Source organism: Phalacrocorax carbo, chromosome 19 (assembly GCF_963921805.1).
Source record: "Phalacrocorax carbo chromosome 19, bPhaCar2.1, whole genome shotgun sequence".
Lineage (NCBI taxonomy): Eukaryota > Metazoa > Chordata > Aves > Suliformes > Phalacrocoracidae > Phalacrocorax > Phalacrocorax carbo.
The window spans coordinates 2,286,387-2,305,550 of record NC_087531.1 but is presented as its reverse complement, the minus strand read 5'-3'; the positions used below and the strand labels follow the sequence as shown (position 1 = coordinate 2,305,550).

Genomic DNA, 19,164 nt, shown 5'->3' with positions numbered 1-19,164 from the left:
ATATGCCTCCATGATCAAAACAGCAGTGACAGCTCTTATAAGTTAAGGAGCTGACCATCAAACAGTCAGACCATGCCAAATACAAGACAACAGACCTTACAGGAGTTCGTTAACCTTACAGGATTTCTTTGGGGACGGACCAAGGAGCTGTAATAGCCCTCTATAGGAGGGATCAGCACATCTGTTGTAAGGAAAAATAACCACCCCAGCCATCTGCGTTCTTCTGAATGGTATGAGAAATGTCAACTTGAAGCGATTTGTATGGTTCATCCAGCCCAGCAAACCACAGTTTTGTAACCATACAAGAACCCTATATATCCTCCAGTCAACTCCAGTGACTGCTCCTGCAGAGGGAAGAGCGGACGCCGCCTCCTCCTCCTCCATCTCTTCCCTCCGAGTGATCAACAGCACAGCCAAACCAAATCTGATAACATTAAAAAAAATCCAGGCTGAGGCGTGCACAGGGAACATCACCCACAGCTACATTTCTTCGCTATCACAGAGCTTTGTTTATAACAGGTTTGGTTTTATGCAGATTTTTGGCTTTATGCACAGGGATTTCTGTGCTTCAGCAGACAAGTATATTGTTTAATTAACCTCAAGGGGATCTGATTAAAAAGTCAAGAGGTGAAACAACTCACATCCTAACCCACGGGTTATAACCTCCCCATGAAGAACATTTCACTGGTTTATGTAAATGATCTTGGCTCTTAACAGGAAGAATTAGCTAACCTCTCAAAATCCTTTCTTGCCCTGTCTTCCATAACATTAAAGCAGATCATTTTCTCTCAAAGTTTCCAACTGTAACACGGAGATGTTTAATCCTTTCAAGCCACTTCAAGGTATGCAACGTTTCTTCAAGTACTTTAACAATCGCTTTATAGGAAGATAACCTTGAACTCCACAAGGAGGTAAAGAACAGATCTGATATCAAGTTTAGTCTCAGGAACTATCTGCAAAGTTGGATTTACTCCTTTTTCTTTAAAACCACCTTACAAAGTTCTATCAAGTGACAATAAAGCCCAACAAATATCCCCAGTACATTGTGATTTTTAGCTTGAAACATGATCCCGAAGTGATGAAGCAACTGATAAATATACTTACAATAAATAATCTGGCATTTCTGAAGTTGATGTTGGTACACTAGAATTATTGCATGTTCCATTTAAACCTGAAAAAATAAAAACTTGTTTATAGACATTCTTAAACTTTAAAGCTCTACGCAATTAAACTTCAAACTCAATCTTCTCTGCAATATACCGTTTATTGAATTCTAAAGGATTTCTGTTTTGCTTTGAACTGACAAAGATAGAAGATCCACAATAAGGTGAATGAAACTTCAAGGCTTCTCTAATATTTGTCTGTCAGCAAAACCATATCAACATCAGCCAATGCACTGGGTAGCAAACCCCCTTAATGTAACTGGCTCACGAGCACTGCCTGCGGGGAGCGATAACACTGGTAGCACCGGTACTGCTAAAGTGCAAAACAAATTTACGAGTCCAGATGAGCAGAATGGAGTTGAGCGAGGTGCACAGTCGTTTTCCTGATTCTACACTCTATAGATCCCTACTATGAACACCCCAGGCTCAGATTTCTACTATTAATACTCCAGGCTCCTACAGGGTACAACAGAGAGGTTTTTAAGGCACGCAGCTTTTTCCTCACATAGCCCTACTGCCCTGCAGACAAATATCAAAGTGCTCTCTGCTCTGTGAGGCTGAAGAAACATGAATCAAGCAAGGCTCAGCTAGGAATGTTTAGGAGTTTAAGTGAAGGGACCAAAGACCTCAGGAACAAGAGGATTCTGAATGTGAGCCTAAAGCAGACCCCACCCTCAACATAAACCAAACACTGCATTATTAGCTTGGCAGAAGAGAGCAGTAGGATATAGGTTTGAAAAGGGGTATTGCTCATGAAGCATGTATTATACTCAAAGTCCTAATCACAAAGTTAACTGCATCCAGGAGAAGGCCGCAAAATAAGAGGCAAGTGGAGAAGGCTGAAGGGTTTAACTCAACCCCTTTGCAAAAGCATATTTCTTCTTTCCTCTTCTTCCCAAGTCTGTTACTTGGAGCAAGCAGTACCTTGGTTATGCAGTTTCCCCAGATGCCCAGGAAAGGTACGTGTGAGCCCCAAGCCTCACCCATCTGTACACTCACCTACATTACTTCATGGTGGTTATCCCAGATAGACTCCAGGGAGCATGAAATGCTCAACTAATGAACACAGGCGGGTAAAAGCAATAACCTAATTGTATATTTTTAAAAAATTGATCAATTTTTCTCTGCATTTCAAGGGAAAGGCTTTCCTGAGCAGAATGGAAGAATGGCAGAAAACCCAGTGTCATTACAAACGTGCCAGTCTCAAATTCCTACTGCAGACGCTTGCAGACAATTCTACTTTGGTCCTTACCTGACCACCAGCGTGAAAGATGCAGAATGTGGGCAAGGAAGATCGCGGAGGAGAAAGGGAGAAAAGGAGGTTTATTTTGCCTATGAGTGCCACCTACTGTCTGCTGAAAGGACCCCAAAGGTCCCTCCGCCGCCTCTTGAACCTCCCTCCCAGGAGGAACTCTGCTTCCCTGCAGCCCCTGGCCCAAGGCGGACTCAGGGAAGGCTGCCAGCCATTTGCTGCAGGCCACAGGAGCAGGATTAGGCCCATGCTATCCGCATGAAGTAAGGCGCAGACGGAAAAGATCCCAATTCAGATGCGAGCTGGCTGTACGAAATCCAAGCAGCCACTGACCACATCCTGTTTATGATTACTCCCAAGTCCAGCTCGGATTCGTTACCTCGCATACATCAGTGGTGCAGCAGGAACAAAACCCGACTCCTACCAATTAACAAAGAGCCAGTCATTAAACTGTTTTTAAAGCAAAGCAGAAAAGGTGATAAAGGGTCAGCAACTTCATAAAGAAAGAATTCAGGGTATTTTGGTATTTGTAAGAAACACTGACAAAAATTTCCATCTAGAGAATGTGTGTCTCTCCACTGCTATTCAAGACATGAGGTACATGGGGAAGAAAACCAACATTCACAGAGAAGACTAGGACTGACATTAAAGTTATCCAAGTAGAAATATCTGAAGAGCGTGGTTCTGCAGTGCCAGTCACTGATCAGGACTATGGACTGTCATTAAAAATCCCTGGTGAGCAATCAAAAGCCATTTTGTAGGCGCTACAAAGACTGTGGGGAACATCACATGAACCTCAACGCCTTACACAGCTCTCCTTTTCCAGGAATTCAACAAATTAGTTTCTGTTTCGAGTTACTGTCCTTTTTGAGCCAGAACTAGATGATTTTCGTGCACCAAGCATGAAGATGAACTCAGTGTCAGAAAGTACTAACAGGGCAAAGGAAAACAAGATGGATGCAAAAAGAAACAACAGATCAGGACTGCAACATTCCTAGAGGCTGCAGGGGAAGTCCCACCGCTCCGGGGAGTTGTAAGAAAGCCCAATGAAACAGCAGAAAACAGGAATGCTGCAGGCACTGGCAAGGGAATGGATCAGATTAGCCAACGTATAGTCTCTGCTCTGACTTCTAAGAGTATGTAGAACTGACTTTGAAATACACTGGTTTGATGGAAAACATTTTCATCGCATCTCAACAGATCAGATCCACGATGGTATTAGTCCCCCAAAAAATAAAATCGGAGTAATAGTGGGATACAACAGGGAAGCTCTTTCAGCCTGAAAGAGCTGGCTGCATGCCGCTTTAACAGCATATATCACAAGACTTATCATTTCTTTTGTATCCAATATTAAAAGCTTTTGTGACTAACTTTTCATTACCGAGTTAAAAATCAAGACAACAGTCATCACAATACCAAAACACAAGCAGAAGAGCTGTAAGTAATCAAGCAGCGCTGCTTTTTCCAACAGATCTTGATGTCTGCCTTTCATCCCCATATATTAATACAGCTTTTAATTTAACAAGGAGGAACATGACACGGTCTGAGGCAGTTCCAAACAGCACGGAAGGTTAAACAGGAAAAACCTGATACCCTCTTTTGAGAGGAAGCAGGTTTGTCGGTTTGCAGGTAGGGACGGCGATATTATTTCATTAACCGCGCGGTCTCTGCAAGTGGACACGCAACCTCTTTCCTCAAATAGATTTAGAGTAGAAATCATACACAGCTGATACCAACATTATCTTAGCACAAGCCGTACAGGAGGAGCTCTCGGACCACACGTACCTGTGACCTGTTCCTGGGGGACACTAACTAAGTCAGCATTTTTTATTACTTCACAGTCCTGCTTCTCCTCTTTGCATTTCTCTTCATTTTTCTTCTCCTTTCTCTCCTTCTCCTTGTCTTTGTGCTTTTTGGATTTTTTCTTGGTTTTTACGTACGAGCTGCAATTGTGCTTGCTCGTTTGGGGACAGTCTGTTGGCAATGGATGAGTCAGTCTGTCAGCCGTCTCCGGGTTCTCACAGTCTCTGCCGTTGTGAGTCAGGTCATTGCTGACATCCGAAAGGGGATCGTGAGGCCTCGGCAGCTCCAGCGCTGGGAGGCTGGAGCTGGAGCTCACTGACTCCGGGAGAGCCGGCGGCAGGGCAGGGGCAGGGGCGTCCTTCCCGTTGGAGGAATTTAGTTTCTCGTTGAACGTGGGCTGAGTTCTGTGAGCCAAATGCGAGATCCTAGGCTTTTTGTTGGCCAGGGGGTCGATAAACTCCAGAGGTTGGGAACGTTTCTGGGGAGGAAAAGGGAAAAAAGAACAACCTTGAAGCCTTGAGAGTTTTGGGTGCTGTTGCCACTAGGTGGTGGTGCAATACCAGAGAACAAGGGAGCGTCCCCAGAAAGAGAGCTCTGCTATCGGTAAGAGCTGGCCAGCAAGTGTCCCAGCTCAGAGGCTGGCCCTGGACCCAGGCTCCAGGACCACCAGGTCCTAACAGAAGCTGATCCATCCCAAGCTGCTTCCTGAGAAACCTGGCAGTGCTCTGGAGCCCGTGGCTCAGTGGGAAAGCTTCTAGAAACCCATCACCACATCAGCAGTTATTGATCTCCTGCACTATTCATACACAGGCCACACAACCCAGCCTGCTCTCATTGCATTTGATTTCAAATCTAGCCCTTTAGTAGTAAAACCCTGTCCTTCTCCCTCCCCGTGTCCCAGCCATTTAGCAGAGAATGGAAACAACCATAAAAACACCTGTCCTTCTGGCTGTGGCATGATATTTAGAGCACCTCCAAGTCCTTGCAAAGGAAAGATGTGCTCAGACCTCTGGAGCAGGGAGGGATTCACAAGTTCTGCATTTTATTCCCTACTGATTTTACCGACTCTGCGGTCAACAAGTTTACCCTTGCAATACCACTCCTTCCTCTTCTCAAGAAAGAGGCACTTCCCAGAAGCGGGGAGAGAGCATCAGCTGTTAAGTTCTCAGAATTTAAGGCAAAAGAGGACATCTGCAGCAGTTTTAAAAGCCACGTCACACAGGCCAACAGGACCTGAGTATTCCTTACTTAAACTGGCCGCCACCATTAAAGATGCACTGTGGAGGAACCCATCCATCAGTCAGCAGAAAGAAGAGCTCAACGCAGAGCCAGAACTATGGCCGTCAGGCTCAGTCCAGCCTGAGCTGGCCAAAATTACCTTGGACAGCCATCAGTGCAGCGGTGTGTGCCTGCCTGGCAGCCCAGGGCTGCAGAAACTCTAAGGAAAGATTATTTAGTGCCCAGAGGAAAACAAGCGATAGTTCTGGTTATTTCTTTTGGATAATTTATTGTTTTCTTTACGTCTCAGGCAGGACCGCATGTGTTTCCAAATGGAAATTTGCAAAAACAGAAGTGCAGCTGGATGCACAGCTGCTTTGTCAGCGAGCCACCAATTTACTCCTTTCCCTCCCCAGTTATTCCTTCTCTTTGCTAACTCCAGGGGTCTCAAGGACACCGCTCCGTGGCAGGAATCCTACTTCCCACCTGTCAAGGTAATTACGAAGAGCTGCTCCTTGAGCTCTGTGGCACCATGAGCAAGGACAGCACGTCGAACCGGCTTTGCAACATCATCGGCTGCCTTTCCAGCAGAACACAAGCAGTGTCCATCTCCCAAAAGGAGGGGCCGTTCACTTTGCCTACAGGTCTCAGGTGACAGATCTAAAGAACTGCCTTCTTTTACTCACCTTTCTCTAAAGCCAACAACTACCAGCTTCGCCAACTTCACCTCTGGTTACGAGGTGGCATACGCACGCAGTATCTGCTCTGTCACGCTTCCTTAGAACTACCAGACCAACCTCCTTTTCGCCTTCATTCCACACTGAGCTCTCCGAAAATATTTTGCATTCCAGACTACCAAATCCCAGTCCTCTGCTGCGACTGCAACCATTACCAGGCATCCCTTCTCTAAATAGAAACGACAGCTATAGAGTATCAAAAAAATGATGGCTTACAATACTAAGCTGTCTGTGGTTTGCTGCCTGACACAAGCCACGTTAGAAGCACTGCTGGAAACCTTTCTATTCCATGTTCGGTTGCCCCTGTGTTTCACTAGCCTTTTCTAGATCCAAACCAATTAACCAGCCAAAGTTTTGCCTGGGTCATCTCAAGAGACCAGAAACATCCCCTACAGACCCCACTGCCTCTTTCAAAATACGTACAGCCAGAAGCAAGACGATTTTTCAACCTACTTTTTTTTCAGAATCAGGTTAAGAAAAACACAAGACCAGCCTCTTAACAGCATTGTGTCTTTCCAGGCTAACTCGAACGAAGGGGATCATTCTTTATTCACCAGGAACATGCCCACAGCAGAGCAGGAGAGGATTTGGAATTAACTACCTGGCAAACAAGTTGCACAGTTCTTGTTCTCAATAGAGAATTGCCTCCCTCTCACTGCCAGAAAGCACATAATTTCTTTACCTGCTAATATTCTTTGCCACTAATCCTCCGTGTGTCTGTCCAGACAAGTAGGCATTACACATTCCATTGGCAGAAGGAGAATAAATACTCAACTTGTCTGGGCTGACCCACAGCAGAGAAAGGAAGCCGGCATTTCACAATGCTAGCAAGAAACGCCTGTGCTAAGAGATACTAACAGGAGTGGGGACAGACTCTGCTCAGCACAAAATATAGCTCCTTTGCAGTTTCTCGTCATGGAAAAACAGCTAAAACATGCTTTTCACAGCTCCGTGCACTGGCATCTCAACAAATCAAAGAGCAGACCAACCTGCCCCTGACCTGTCACGGCAATTAGGTTGCAAAAGGTCAAAGTTTTTAATAACCATGTTTCGGAGCTACTTATTACTGCTTCGTTCCAGTCAATTATTAGTAATGAGTAAAACACAAGCTCATTCTCCCAGGAACTCCAAGAGGGATGTAGGCACTGTGAGGAAAAATTTAGCCCTTAAAACTAAGCTAAGACACACCGTCAGAGATCCTCCCCATAGGCCACCACTGAACCACATCCAGAGGAGAAACAGATGCTGAGGAAACACAGAATTACATTCTAACTTAATAAAATAGAAAAAAAAAAAACAATCCAGCAACCTACTGACCTAACAGCCTCCAGCAGCAGGTGATTACGGTGCGCAGACAGGCTGAGCAGCTCAGCCTGGACCTACGGCCAGCAACCAACGCCATCATGAGCAGATGGAGCCGATTGCTGGCTCTGCGCTAACCAGACCCAATGCCCTTGGAGGGGGTCACCTACCTGAGGAGGAGAGCTGGAGTTCACATTGTCTTTTGGTGGACTCAGGGAAGGCGCTTCTCCTTGAAACCCGCTACTGTTCTGCGGCTGACAGAGTTTCCTGAAAAACAGAATTTAGGGCTGTTCAAATCCCATGCTTGACAAGCCAACAGATGGTATTTCAAGTCTTCCTGCAGAGCAAAGAGCCTTTTTGCAGGCTCAAATTCTGACTGCTTGAAGATGCCACGAAAGTAGCTCATTCGGGCACTTACAGTTTCGATCTCAGACAAAATCTAAGAAGCAGCTACTAAATATCAATAGCGCACACGTTTTGCCCTACTCTTCTGACACCAGCCAGATTGCCCGTATATTCATCACCCAGGAAAAACTACTGTTGCATCCAGTTGCAGCTGTCAGGCTGAAAAAAAATTTCAAGGTTAAAGGTTTTAATAAACTAGCTCTGCAGTCATTTTGTCACCAGCTGTACAGCCCCAAATAAGCAACGTCTAAATTCTTCCACAAGAGGCTATAATCAGCTTTAAAGCATACATATTTTTCAAACATTGGCAAGATTGCTTCAGAGATAGAGCCCACGTCTTTACAAGATGTTCTTTTAACCTGAACTTGAACCTTCGGCCGTACTGCAGCAACACTGATGCCTGCAGTTTCGCCGCCGTTCTGGCTTCAGTTGCTGCTTTGTTTAATTTTTATTTAGAACAATCTCAACCGCCACGGATCAACTCAAGGAAAGTACTTGGAGACTGTGCAAACAGGAAGGGGAACAGTGATATTCCATAAACACTGCAGTGAAAGTGGCTTTTCGGATGCTGTTTGACTAGACCTTGTCACATCGCCTACGTGTTAATTAGGGATTTAAAAAGTGAATGAAAGATGACAACTTTCAATTCAGAGGCTCTCGTAACAGCAGAAAAACGTTTCACTACGACGGTGAAAGAAGGATGGAAAACACAAACATCATGAGGGAAAAGGAGTTCGCCTAACACAGGGCGCTGTCAGAGTTTTTAATATTTGCAGATGTGCTAATTATTGCAGCCGATGAACCGTCATGTGGCAACCGGACCCGAAACACGAGAGGACATTTAACAATTGGCTGGATCTAGGCAACCACGCAGGCTACCACAGCCAGCTACGTAAAGTCCTACGTCTGGTGCCTGTGCCCTTTTTGTGAATGTTTTTCTAGTGTCTTCAACCCTACATGTTTTTTCCATTTTGTAGCCTCATTACCTGCATTGGCTGAGCGGGTCTTTGTTTGTACAGTTGAATACATCCTTTCCAAGGTCTATTTTTAGTCCTTCGCATAACTGAATGCCACAATTCTAGCAAAAGCAGTAAACATTGCTTTCTACAGGGAGAAATTAACTTTTTCTGAAAGCCATAAAGGTTGCATGGCAGTTGTATTTTTCCATTTAATTATAATTCAACATCAAGGCCATTTAAACGAGTTTCATTTTTTTCTTTAGCACGCCAAAGCACTTTAAGTGCAAGTTTCTGTTGGTTTAACAAAGTCTCATCTCTAAGCCAACTGTGCTTTCAAATCATGGAAACTGTTCAAACAGAGCATGCTCTACTTAATCTTAACCAAAAGTGCAATAAAATAAGTCTCAAAAACAAGGCAAGCAAGATCTCTATCTGCATTACAAAATTGTACCAACTCAGTACAAACACACTGAAAACCCAGAGAGGGAAATATAAAGACTCAGAGCAGAATTCTCCTTTAGAAACCTGGGAGATATGGTCTCTTTCCCTGCTGCGTGCCAGCCAGGGGCTTGCCGAGCTTGGATGCTTCACCTAAGGAAAAATATCTGCGGAGGAAAAAACGACTTTTGCAACCAGAGAGGCAGAGCTATCGTCTCAACCAGCTCTGTTAAGGGCTATTTTCAGGAAGGAAAATGAAAACAGGTACCCCCTGGACAATGGGGGTCACACCGTACGGGCAGCAGGACAACCAGCACGTGTTTAGGTTCTATAGAACTGCCTTGTGCTTTCACACACATCCCTTATTTCAATCAAACCCTCTTGCAGGGTGACTGCAATACCAACAGAATTTGCAACACAAGAAAAACACTCAAGTAAACGAACATCCAAAATAACGCTACAGAAATTAAGTGGCAAAGTCTCCAAAGCAAACGGCTCAGGAGGGACAGGGACATGCACAGAACAGAGCGCAGGAGCAGCTCAGCGAGGCAGCCAGGGGCCGCGGCTGTGCAGTAACGGCTCTCTCCTTGCCTTGAACAAACACGGCAGTCTGCACAGGAAGCCATGCGCAAGAAGATATGGAAAAAGGAAAGGAGGGTTTCAATGGAGGGTTGAGCTGGACACATTTGCCTTAATCCATTCATCTCCCAAGATTTTAAGGCGCCATTAACTTTCAACTGCAAGAGCTTTTGTTCCCCATCCAGGTTTTTCCTGTAGCTTTAAGTATAATGATTTAAAGGCAACCTAGGACAATCTGAAGAGTGCCTCCACTTTGATATTCAGGTTTAGTCAACTTCTGCAAGCTGCCTGGATGATAAACAGATTTACTTTGTGTTGAAATGAAGTCAAACACTCAACTTACCATTGTTCTACTGACTTCAGTTACCCTGATTTATAGCAACTGACCCAGCCCAGTATTTTCAAGCTCCAGCTGATATTACAGAGAACATAGAATAATTACCGAACAAGTATCCTCTTCAGCAACTGCTGATCTCCTTCAGAGTAGCCAGGCCAGTCCTTCTGCACTTCTTTGTATACACAGTCTTTCAGTGTGAAAGTGCTGTCCTTGGCACTCAAATTTGCCACCTGAAACAAAAGTAATTTGCAAGAAACTGTTAGCGTTTAATTTTCCTCACTTGTTCTAACATCAGAGATCTAAGATGCAGGCAAAAACCTCAGCAGACCTAGCAGCAGTTAGTAGTGTCAGAGAACAAGTAGAGACTTTATACTTCATTTCCTAATTATTTATTTAACCAAACTGTGCCTTTCCTTTTGCCTTGTCATTGCAAGAGTTATCCAATTTTCTGGGAAACAAGTGATTCTAAGCAAATTATTCAGCTTGGATAGTCTGGGACGGTACAACATCAGTTTATGGAAATACCTGGAAATAAACCCTAGTGGGAACAGGCAGATCACTTATCACACCTGTCCGGTAGCTGAAATGGTGCGGTTTATTAGCTGCTAGGGGAACTCTTGCGGCGACAGCTTAGTTAACAATTGCCAGAAGATAATTTCTCACTAACAAGCCAGCGAAACAGGCAACAGAAAGCTACTTTCTCAAGGAGCAGCAAAGAGAATGCCTTGCAGATATAATGCATTAGGGAGCTTGCAGATTACACTGCAGTTCAGTGCATTAGGATCATCTGCTGGATTTCATGGAGAACTTTTCCGAGGACTACTTCAGGGCAGGAACAAAACCTGTGATTACCAGCTTATAACCCAGGGTTTTACAATAAAGCATTGCACCTAAATCATGCGCTGCAGTTAGCTCGGTACACGAGCATGAGAAGCTCTGACATTTTATCCAATTCTATCGTGTGTATTTTCCCCACAAAACTCTGCATGGTGCCTACATGGATAGGAAACACTGCTGGAACCAGCAGAATAGTATGAGAATGGAAACAGCTAAATAGTTTTCCCGCTTTAATCAGTCTTTCCACAGCTTGACTGAAAATTTAACTTCTTGCTGCTGGTTACACATCTGAAGAATACAATGTTAGCACAAATGAAAGAGCCCCAGTTAAGCTTTCCTAGATAGCGAACTCTTCTTAGGGGATTGTAGAGCACTGCAAGTTTAGAAAGACGACAAAAGCCTTAAAATTTGTGTTTATAAAAGGGATACAGAGGCAGAGGTGCCAAATGCTATGCTCACAGCCAGGCTGACCAACCAGCAAAGCCAGCAACCGTGTCCCAAATTCACTGCTTCAGCCACTCAGTTTCATGACAGCATTACACTTGAATGTGGAAGACGCTTTTATTCAGTCAGTGGAGATGCTGTGTGTCTGTATAAGGATTAGTGTTCTCCATTGCTCGCTCCATTCACGAGGCAGTTGTGCTTATGAATTTCTATTAGCCACGCAGCAGTAAGATAGCCTCAGAAGAAGCACGTGAAGGAGTGCAAAGTCTTGAATTAGCTGAAGATGCTGTTAATTCCCCTGCTTTTGCTTTAGGGCGAGTAGGACCCAATATTAAAAAACAGTATCTATGAATTTAGAAGCAAAAAGCTGCGGAACTAACACAGCAAAGCTCTCCCGATAAGCAAAAAATCAAAAGCACAGTTATCAGTTTACATGATGAACACTTTGTTTTTCCTTTCAGTTCTGTCAGCTTTCCAAATCCAGAGCCAAAATACAAGAAGAATTTGAGCTGTGTTTTACATTCAGATATCCCAGTAAACATGCCCAAGAGACAAAAGCCAAGCCAGGTTGTCTTTCAAAAACTCTCCGAGAATCTCTCCGGTTACTGCCTCTTTCTACAGCGGGAGACACGCTGCTCGGCAAGGCTTGTAGCCCAGGCTGAGGAACAACTCAGATTTTTCTCTGCACAGAGTCTAAGAGCTGCTACCTCCTTGTTTTGCTCGTGTGGGACTCTGCAAGCTCCACCCCAGGCCTCCCAAAAATAGAAACCTTGCAAAATGAGGCAAAAAGGCCAGCAGGAACACAAAGTCCTATGAGAGATGCAAGCGTACAATGAAACCCACACCTAGACGTATTTAGACATGTAGCTTTAATGCAGCCTGTAATTTTTAGCTTATCTGTGTCTGCTTGTGGATGGGAGCCCTGGTAGTACTGAAAGGAGATTAAGTTTACGAGCAATACATTTACAGCCAAATCGGCATTTAGCCCCATCCGGCTGACACTGTGGACACTGCCAAACACACCACTTGCCTGCTAGGGGTTTGTGAGAGCATCAATAAAAGGTGATTATCAGAAACGGTATTTCTAGTATTAAACCTATTTATAGCGTTCAAAAGGGTGCTCAAAAGAACTCTAGCACTGCTGGAAAATTAAGGGCTACAGGATTAAATCTAGGGAAGGAACAAGTTGTGCCAGCAATAACTCCGTTTTTGGTATGACCTGCCCTGTGCCCTTGGGCAAATTTAACTCCTCGCTGCCTCATTCTTTTCAGCTGTGGAAAGGAGTAAAAAACCCCAAAAATCCAATAGAGAGGAAGGCAGCTGCAGCATTTAAATAAATATCTGTGATGTGTTTTGCACTGTGAGAGCAATACAGGTATTTACTGCAATTCCTAAAATAGCACCTTCAACATGACTCAAAGTGTTAAAAACTGATTCAGCTTGGAGACAGCTTTCACACTTGACATACAAGTAATACGCCTTGCAAGAAGCTGCATGATCTTCACACCTAACCAGCTGCACTTTTTAAGCAGGAAAGGCATGGGTCTGAACAATACAAAGATGTAAAGCTTAGTGGAGAGGGACATAGTTTTTTCCTTCACATAGGAAACATTACATGTATCAAAACAGAACGTGTTCCTTTACGTCCACGTTGATAAAAATAGAGATTTATAGGTTGTAAGAAATCAAAGCGCTCGTAGATGCTCTGTCAGACAATCCTCTCCACGACCAACCAAAAGGGTTCCTCTTAAGCGAGTGATCTGGTGAACCAAAATCATACAGCTTGGTTGCAAACACCTGAACTGAGGCATATACGCGAGAGGCTTCTGCGATCTCTAGCAGAATAGCAAGGTGAATTGCGAACTTCTGTCCGACACGGCCTTTAGAGAAACATTCAGCTGCAGCTTTGAGATACAGACCAACACAGAGGTACTACCGTTCTGAGAAGACATTTCCCTTTACCTAAATTGTTGCCTTCATCAGAGTACAAACCTGTTGCAGAAGGTTGTCCAGCAAATCCTTGTCCTGCTGAGAAAGTCCATCCTTCTGCAATCTGAGAATAAGTTCAGGTTTCTTATAAGGCTTTAGTGCCAGTAAGTGCACAACCCTATCTTTGAAGGGTCTCTGAGAAATCGCACTATTGCCTCTCTTTATTGCACTGGCAAGGTTGACTGGCGTTGGGCGCTTCCTGGAGGGAACAGCATCGGAAGCTCCTGGTGCAGGTTTACGCACCTGAACCTTTTTGCCTAAAATGAGATGAGAATAGTGAACTGCAGCAGTCACCTTGCAAAGGCCAGTGGTCTGTCAACACGTATATGGAGTTCATTACACCATCTGAAGTGCCAGAAGATGACAACGAAGGACAAACACAACCAGCACACCCCATCCGTTCTGACACGCCGCCGGAACGAGCATCCCATGAGTTTTATGATTCACGACAAGCTTGTAACAAGTAAACAGCAACACCAAGCTCTGGAAACCTGAGTATTATTGGCCACAAGCTTACATAAAGCTCTCTTTGTTTGCCAGCTTTTCATTTATCCCAAGTGCACGTATCCCCATGGTTAATCTAACCATTTTTTTCCTCCCTATGAGAAGAAAATTCTGCATTATTATGTAGAAGAGTCGAAATACGGAGTGGAAAGACCAGAACTGGTCAACGAGTGGCTCCCTGCTGCTGATCTCAGCAAAAACACTACTCCAGCAGATGTTTCTGCTTTTAGAACAATAGGAACTTTATGGGGCTGGGTCCACCTCCCTTCCCCCCCGCCAAACGCAGCCACATGAATGGGGTCTAACACCGATACATTAGCCTATTCATTAGCGTGCTGGCTGTCCTAATAGAATAACCCCTTCTACACTGCAGTCGTAACTGCTTCACTCTCCAATTACATACATGTATCTGTGGGAACACAAAGCTGTCTCAAAAGTTCATCTCGAGCCCTCAGAGGCAGCTTCCTCAACTCCATCCCAAATGTGGTTCTTGGTTTCTGATGGCATTACACAAGAATTCATTTTCCCCGTTCCTACTGAACAACAGCTTTAACTAGAACCCTCACAGAAGTCCCACATCACTTACTGAAGCACAAATGAAAGAATTTTACTCTTTTGAATACAGAAAGAGGTCACAGAGCCAGATTCCTGCCGCCAAAGGCGAAACCAGCAAATCGAAAAAGAAAATTTGTGAAGTCTAAAACGTGGAGATGCAATCAATAATCACTTCGGTTCAAGAAAGTGACCTTCACTAGGACAAACAACATCCAGCATTTCCTGCAAGAATTTTGGAGGTTTATTTCAGCATGAAAATTCTCCACTGCTAGGAAGCAATGTTTTCAACTGAGTCATCTGAAGATACTGGTGATTGTCTGCAGTGTTTATTTTACTGAAATGTAGATTGCATAACTCAGTCCCCATTTCCTGGCTTTTTATTCTGCTCCACACTGATGCAAGCAAGTACGACCCATTGTCGTCGGCAGGACTGAATTAAGACAAGAGGGAGAAAAACAGCAATTCATGTGTTAAACACCCCCAAAATTCAGAGGTCAACTGGACTTCGTTCCCAGAAATGGGACAACAGAAGATTCGTCAGCTTTCTAGAGCTCCCTTAACTCTTGCCAGGTCATGAACAGCAAAAACACATTGGGACATTTCCACTTAAGGCTGGAGCCAAAATGTGCAAGGATAGGGAAAGAAAAAATTAAGTTAAGCCAGAACACAAAGTCTTTTAAAATATTTATACATGTGCATATATATAGATGTGCACACGCACATATTCAGTGTATATATAAGCACACATATCCCCCTACAGGCATAACATCTATCTATTTACATATACATTCATTCAAGTGTTAGTTCACATCTATACTGTTCTGCTGATCTCAGTTTCAACATTTCATATAAACCCTTCCACATCTGAGCTGCCTGGAATGACTCCACTGACGTTAAGTGCTGAGCTCCGTGTTCTCATGGAAATGAGAGCGCCAGCCTTCTCCCTCCAGACTAGCCTGCAAGTGAATCAGCTGATGGTGCTGGCACACCAAATACGTGCGGACCCCACGAGAGGACTGTCCTTGCCCAGGCTCTTTCTTCTGGACAGCGCTTTCCTCCCATCTTAAACACTGGCATCTTACATAGGCAGCATGCACTGCTTTTTACATAGTTTACCTCCATTTCAGAGCGGTAAATGTTTTAGCAAGAGTGTTTTTAAATCAAGAGTTCTGCTTTATCTTTCCGGGAAGCAATTTGCTTTGAGAATCTTCTCCCTCACAAACCTAACAACTTCATCCACTTACTGTAATGTTCTCAAATATAAGCTAAACAAAATAATCTTCTAGTCTACAGGAAATCAATGCATTTCCTTCCTGATTACTATCTTATTTCTCAGCTTCGAGCGCTTGGCTGATGAAACAATGAGTCAGGGTCAGTTCTACATTTTGCAACTCACCATTCTCATCACAGACATCCTTTGAGAAGAGGCTGGCTACAGAAAAAACAGCTGGCTCAAAAAAAAATCAAAAACAAACCCCAAACCTCTGCTTTCTGGTTAATATTTGTGCCCTAAGTTTGTGACCAGACTGAGCTTAAGCAGGGACCTGAGCCCAAAGCTAGGTGTCTGCAGGCTCCTTCTGAAGCCCGCTGATATTTGCCGCAGTTTTATTCCCTCCCCTAAGATTCTCCTTTCATTGTCACAATGAGATGTTTAAGGCTGCAGTCAGCCCCACTGCTTTAGTCTCTTTGTTTATTAACACAAGCGCTCCGCTATCTGCATCCTAGATGTTGCGTGTTACGGTCTCAAGTGCAGGCACACACCAGATGTGTGACAACAGCGGTGGTATATTTTAGCTGACTTTGCTAGGAGCACAGACACTTCTGATAGATCAGCAGTTTGCTCTCAGCATCACTGCATGACAAATATGAAATAATGCCAGAGGGTGATGAGACTGCACACAGACAATCCTCACGGGCCACGCAAACACCACCATACGTGTTCTAGGGTGAAGATGGAAGCCATGAAGAAGTCACAATACAAGGAGAACAGCACCCTAATAACCAGACACGCATAAGGAACTACCAGGTGCTTGTTAAAGTCTTTCATGGGCAAGCAAAACAAATGCCAGCGTTTGGCTTCAGAAGGTGGGGAAGAGACCCCCCCAAATCAAGTTGCTGCTTACCTACGTATCTGCCCCCAGGTTTAATGACTATAGCGCTCCGGCTGCGAGTCTCCTCCTCCGCCTGTGCCATGCTTTGCCTTGCCTTCTGGTAGGAATCATCAGTAGCACACACGGTGATTTTATCCTGTATGCTTCCAAGGCAATCCAAATGGATATTGCCATTGCTGCAAAAGAAACGCAACGGAAAAGATACTCCCAACACTGCAAACGGGCACATCTCTCACTGCTGAATAACTGAGGTTGCATTATCTAAATAATAGGAGGGGACAGAAAGAAGCTGAGAGGTAAACAGATTCTTCTGTGAGCATGTCCTTACCCAAATATACACACGCAAACAGATTAGAAAGACTCTAAAAAGAAAGAACACATATTAGGTTTTGTTCAGGTTTGGTAGGGAAAAGATTCTACAGGAGATAGATAAAAAAGGCTAGATTTTCTTTTGCTGTACCACTCACCTAGATACATACTGCTGGATACAGTCAAAACTCCCTTGAGGGCTGTCCTTGCCAATATTTGAAAGATAAAATGTGAAAGTCCGCACTTCCGTAGGTCGATCGGGCCTTGGAATTGTGATGTGCTGTTTGGAAGGAGAAAAATATTGGTCACTTGGGTAGCCCACACTAGCACAAAATTCAATTTTTTTTCTGCAGTCACTATGCTTTATAGCCATTTTGCATCCCACTACGAGCAAAGCATATGGATTACTGCACAGGAGCCTAGGAAGAACAAGAAGCTACGAGAAGGATTCAAGTTAGCAAAACTGTATGCACTGAAAAGATAAGGTAACAGAGGGAGACAGATGTAAAGAACAGCCAAAAAGACAGCCATGTCTGTAACAGAACGAGAGGGCAGAGCTAGCGGCTCGCTGCCTTTCAAAGTGGAGCCCGCAATAATCTTGTTCGAGGAACCTGACCCAATTCTACTGATTCAGGCTCAGAACAGACTTGCTACCACTGTTTACATTAAATTTAAAGCACTTGAGACTTGTTTCTTCAGAATTAGTGATCCAGCACTAAACATAGTACAAGCCAGGTCACTAGGTAGCACGCTTATTCTTTTTTAAGAGATTATAATTCCATAACGAGATTTCACGGCTCACAGTAGAGTGTGACGCTGCTGCTAAATTAAATATTTAATCAAGCATTAAGTGTGCTCTGCAGACAACTCTACAGCGATCTGCATTGTTTTTCTCCCCCCAGCCATTCATTTTTCAAAAGGGAAACTGTTTCCCCTCTGCACTCAAGATCCAACATAAATCTCAGCATCTGAGCTCTACTATCGCATCAATATTTGATAATTAAGATGGCTTCCAGAAAATGAGACAGAAGGAACATCAGCTTCAACCTATTTTAGGCTACACTCTACCACACAGATTTATATTTACCCAGATTGCCACATATATGCACAAAATATGTATGCCTAGCAAACCAAGTCGTGGCACCCACATATGACTGTGCTCCACAAAAGATGACTGCTGGTACAGAAGGGTTTCTAGGTGGTTTTCCTTTGACCTCAGATGTCTACAGCAGCCTGGAAACCCAGCACATCTGTGCCACTTTGCTAAACCACAGGGATGTTCTCAGAACAGGCAAGAAATGCTTGTGTGACCTGCACGGAGCTGAGCCAGTGCAGCATTTTCCATTTACTCTCCGTAAAGACCAGCTCTCCTCCAGCCAGCCTTCAAAACAGACTTCCCTTCTTTCAAAACGCCAAGCCAAGATACCGGGAATTGAGCGATACAGAAGGACAAGTTATCCCCCGCACAGTCCCAGGATCCGGATCTAAAAATACTCGGAGCAGGTTTGGTGGCAGTGCAGGCACCGACGGGCAGCGCTGACCCTCCGGCAGCAGCAGCTGAGCCCTGTTATCTCTCCTGCCAAACGTGCGCCGGCAGCCTTGAGCCCTTAATCTGTCCCGGCACCCTCTGCCCCCACCCATCCAGAACAAATAAAATTCTCTTCTGCTTTACAAGCGAGCCGAGAATATGCACAAAGTCAAAGTTATGTAAACAGGAGATTGTGGGTATTTTACAGTTGGCACCCTTCACCCGCTTGTTAATTTGCTGGGAACGGGGCAAGAAGGTAAATGCGAGGGGTCTGTTCAGCTTCTCGTGCAGTTCGCCGGGGGAGCGAGTTGTGCTGCACACAGCGGGTCTGTAAAGTAAAGCCTGGAGGATGTAACCAAACCATATATTCACATACTAAAGTAACCTGCTTCTAGCTCCTGATTTACCAGTGTAAAAAACAGCTGCCGAGACCCCGACTTCGGCATTTTTGTAGTTTCTGCAGCTTCTTCAGAGGACATGAAGTGAGACAGAAGCGAGAGAGTCACTTCAGCGTTAAATGTTGCTCGTTCCAGTACTGAAAAGTGTAGCATATGCAAACTGGCCGTTATCTAGGAATTATTTTTAGCTGAAACAGAAGCTTTCTCAAGCCACCAAAATCAGCATGGTAACTGCTTTGAGGGAGCCCTAATTTTGGTGCCAAGTATTACACCAGTAACCATAGACACTTAAAAAT

General features: G+C 44.3%; 1 protein-coding gene across 1 annotated transcript in view; it reads right to left on the bottom strand.

The window, feature by feature from the left end:
• ELL (elongation factor for RNA polymerase II) overlaps positions 1 to 19,164 on the bottom strand; it is a 53,466-nt gene that overhangs the window by 3,703 nt on the left and 30,599 nt on the right. The window contains exons 3-9 of the mRNA XM_064469259.1: positions 17,101 to 17,222; positions 16,646 to 16,809; positions 13,467 to 13,720; positions 10,299 to 10,423; positions 7,646 to 7,742; positions 4,201 to 4,696; positions 1,105 to 1,171 (exon numbers count right to left, since the gene is read on the bottom strand). Coding sequence (XP_064325329.1) covers positions 1,105 to 1,171; positions 4,201 to 4,696; positions 7,646 to 7,742; positions 10,299 to 10,423; positions 13,467 to 13,720; positions 16,646 to 16,809; positions 17,101 to 17,222 — 1,325 coding nt within the window. The remainder of the gene's footprint in view (positions 1 to 1,104; positions 1,172 to 4,200; positions 4,697 to 7,645; positions 7,743 to 10,298; positions 10,424 to 13,466; positions 13,721 to 16,645; positions 16,810 to 17,100; positions 17,223 to 19,164) is intronic.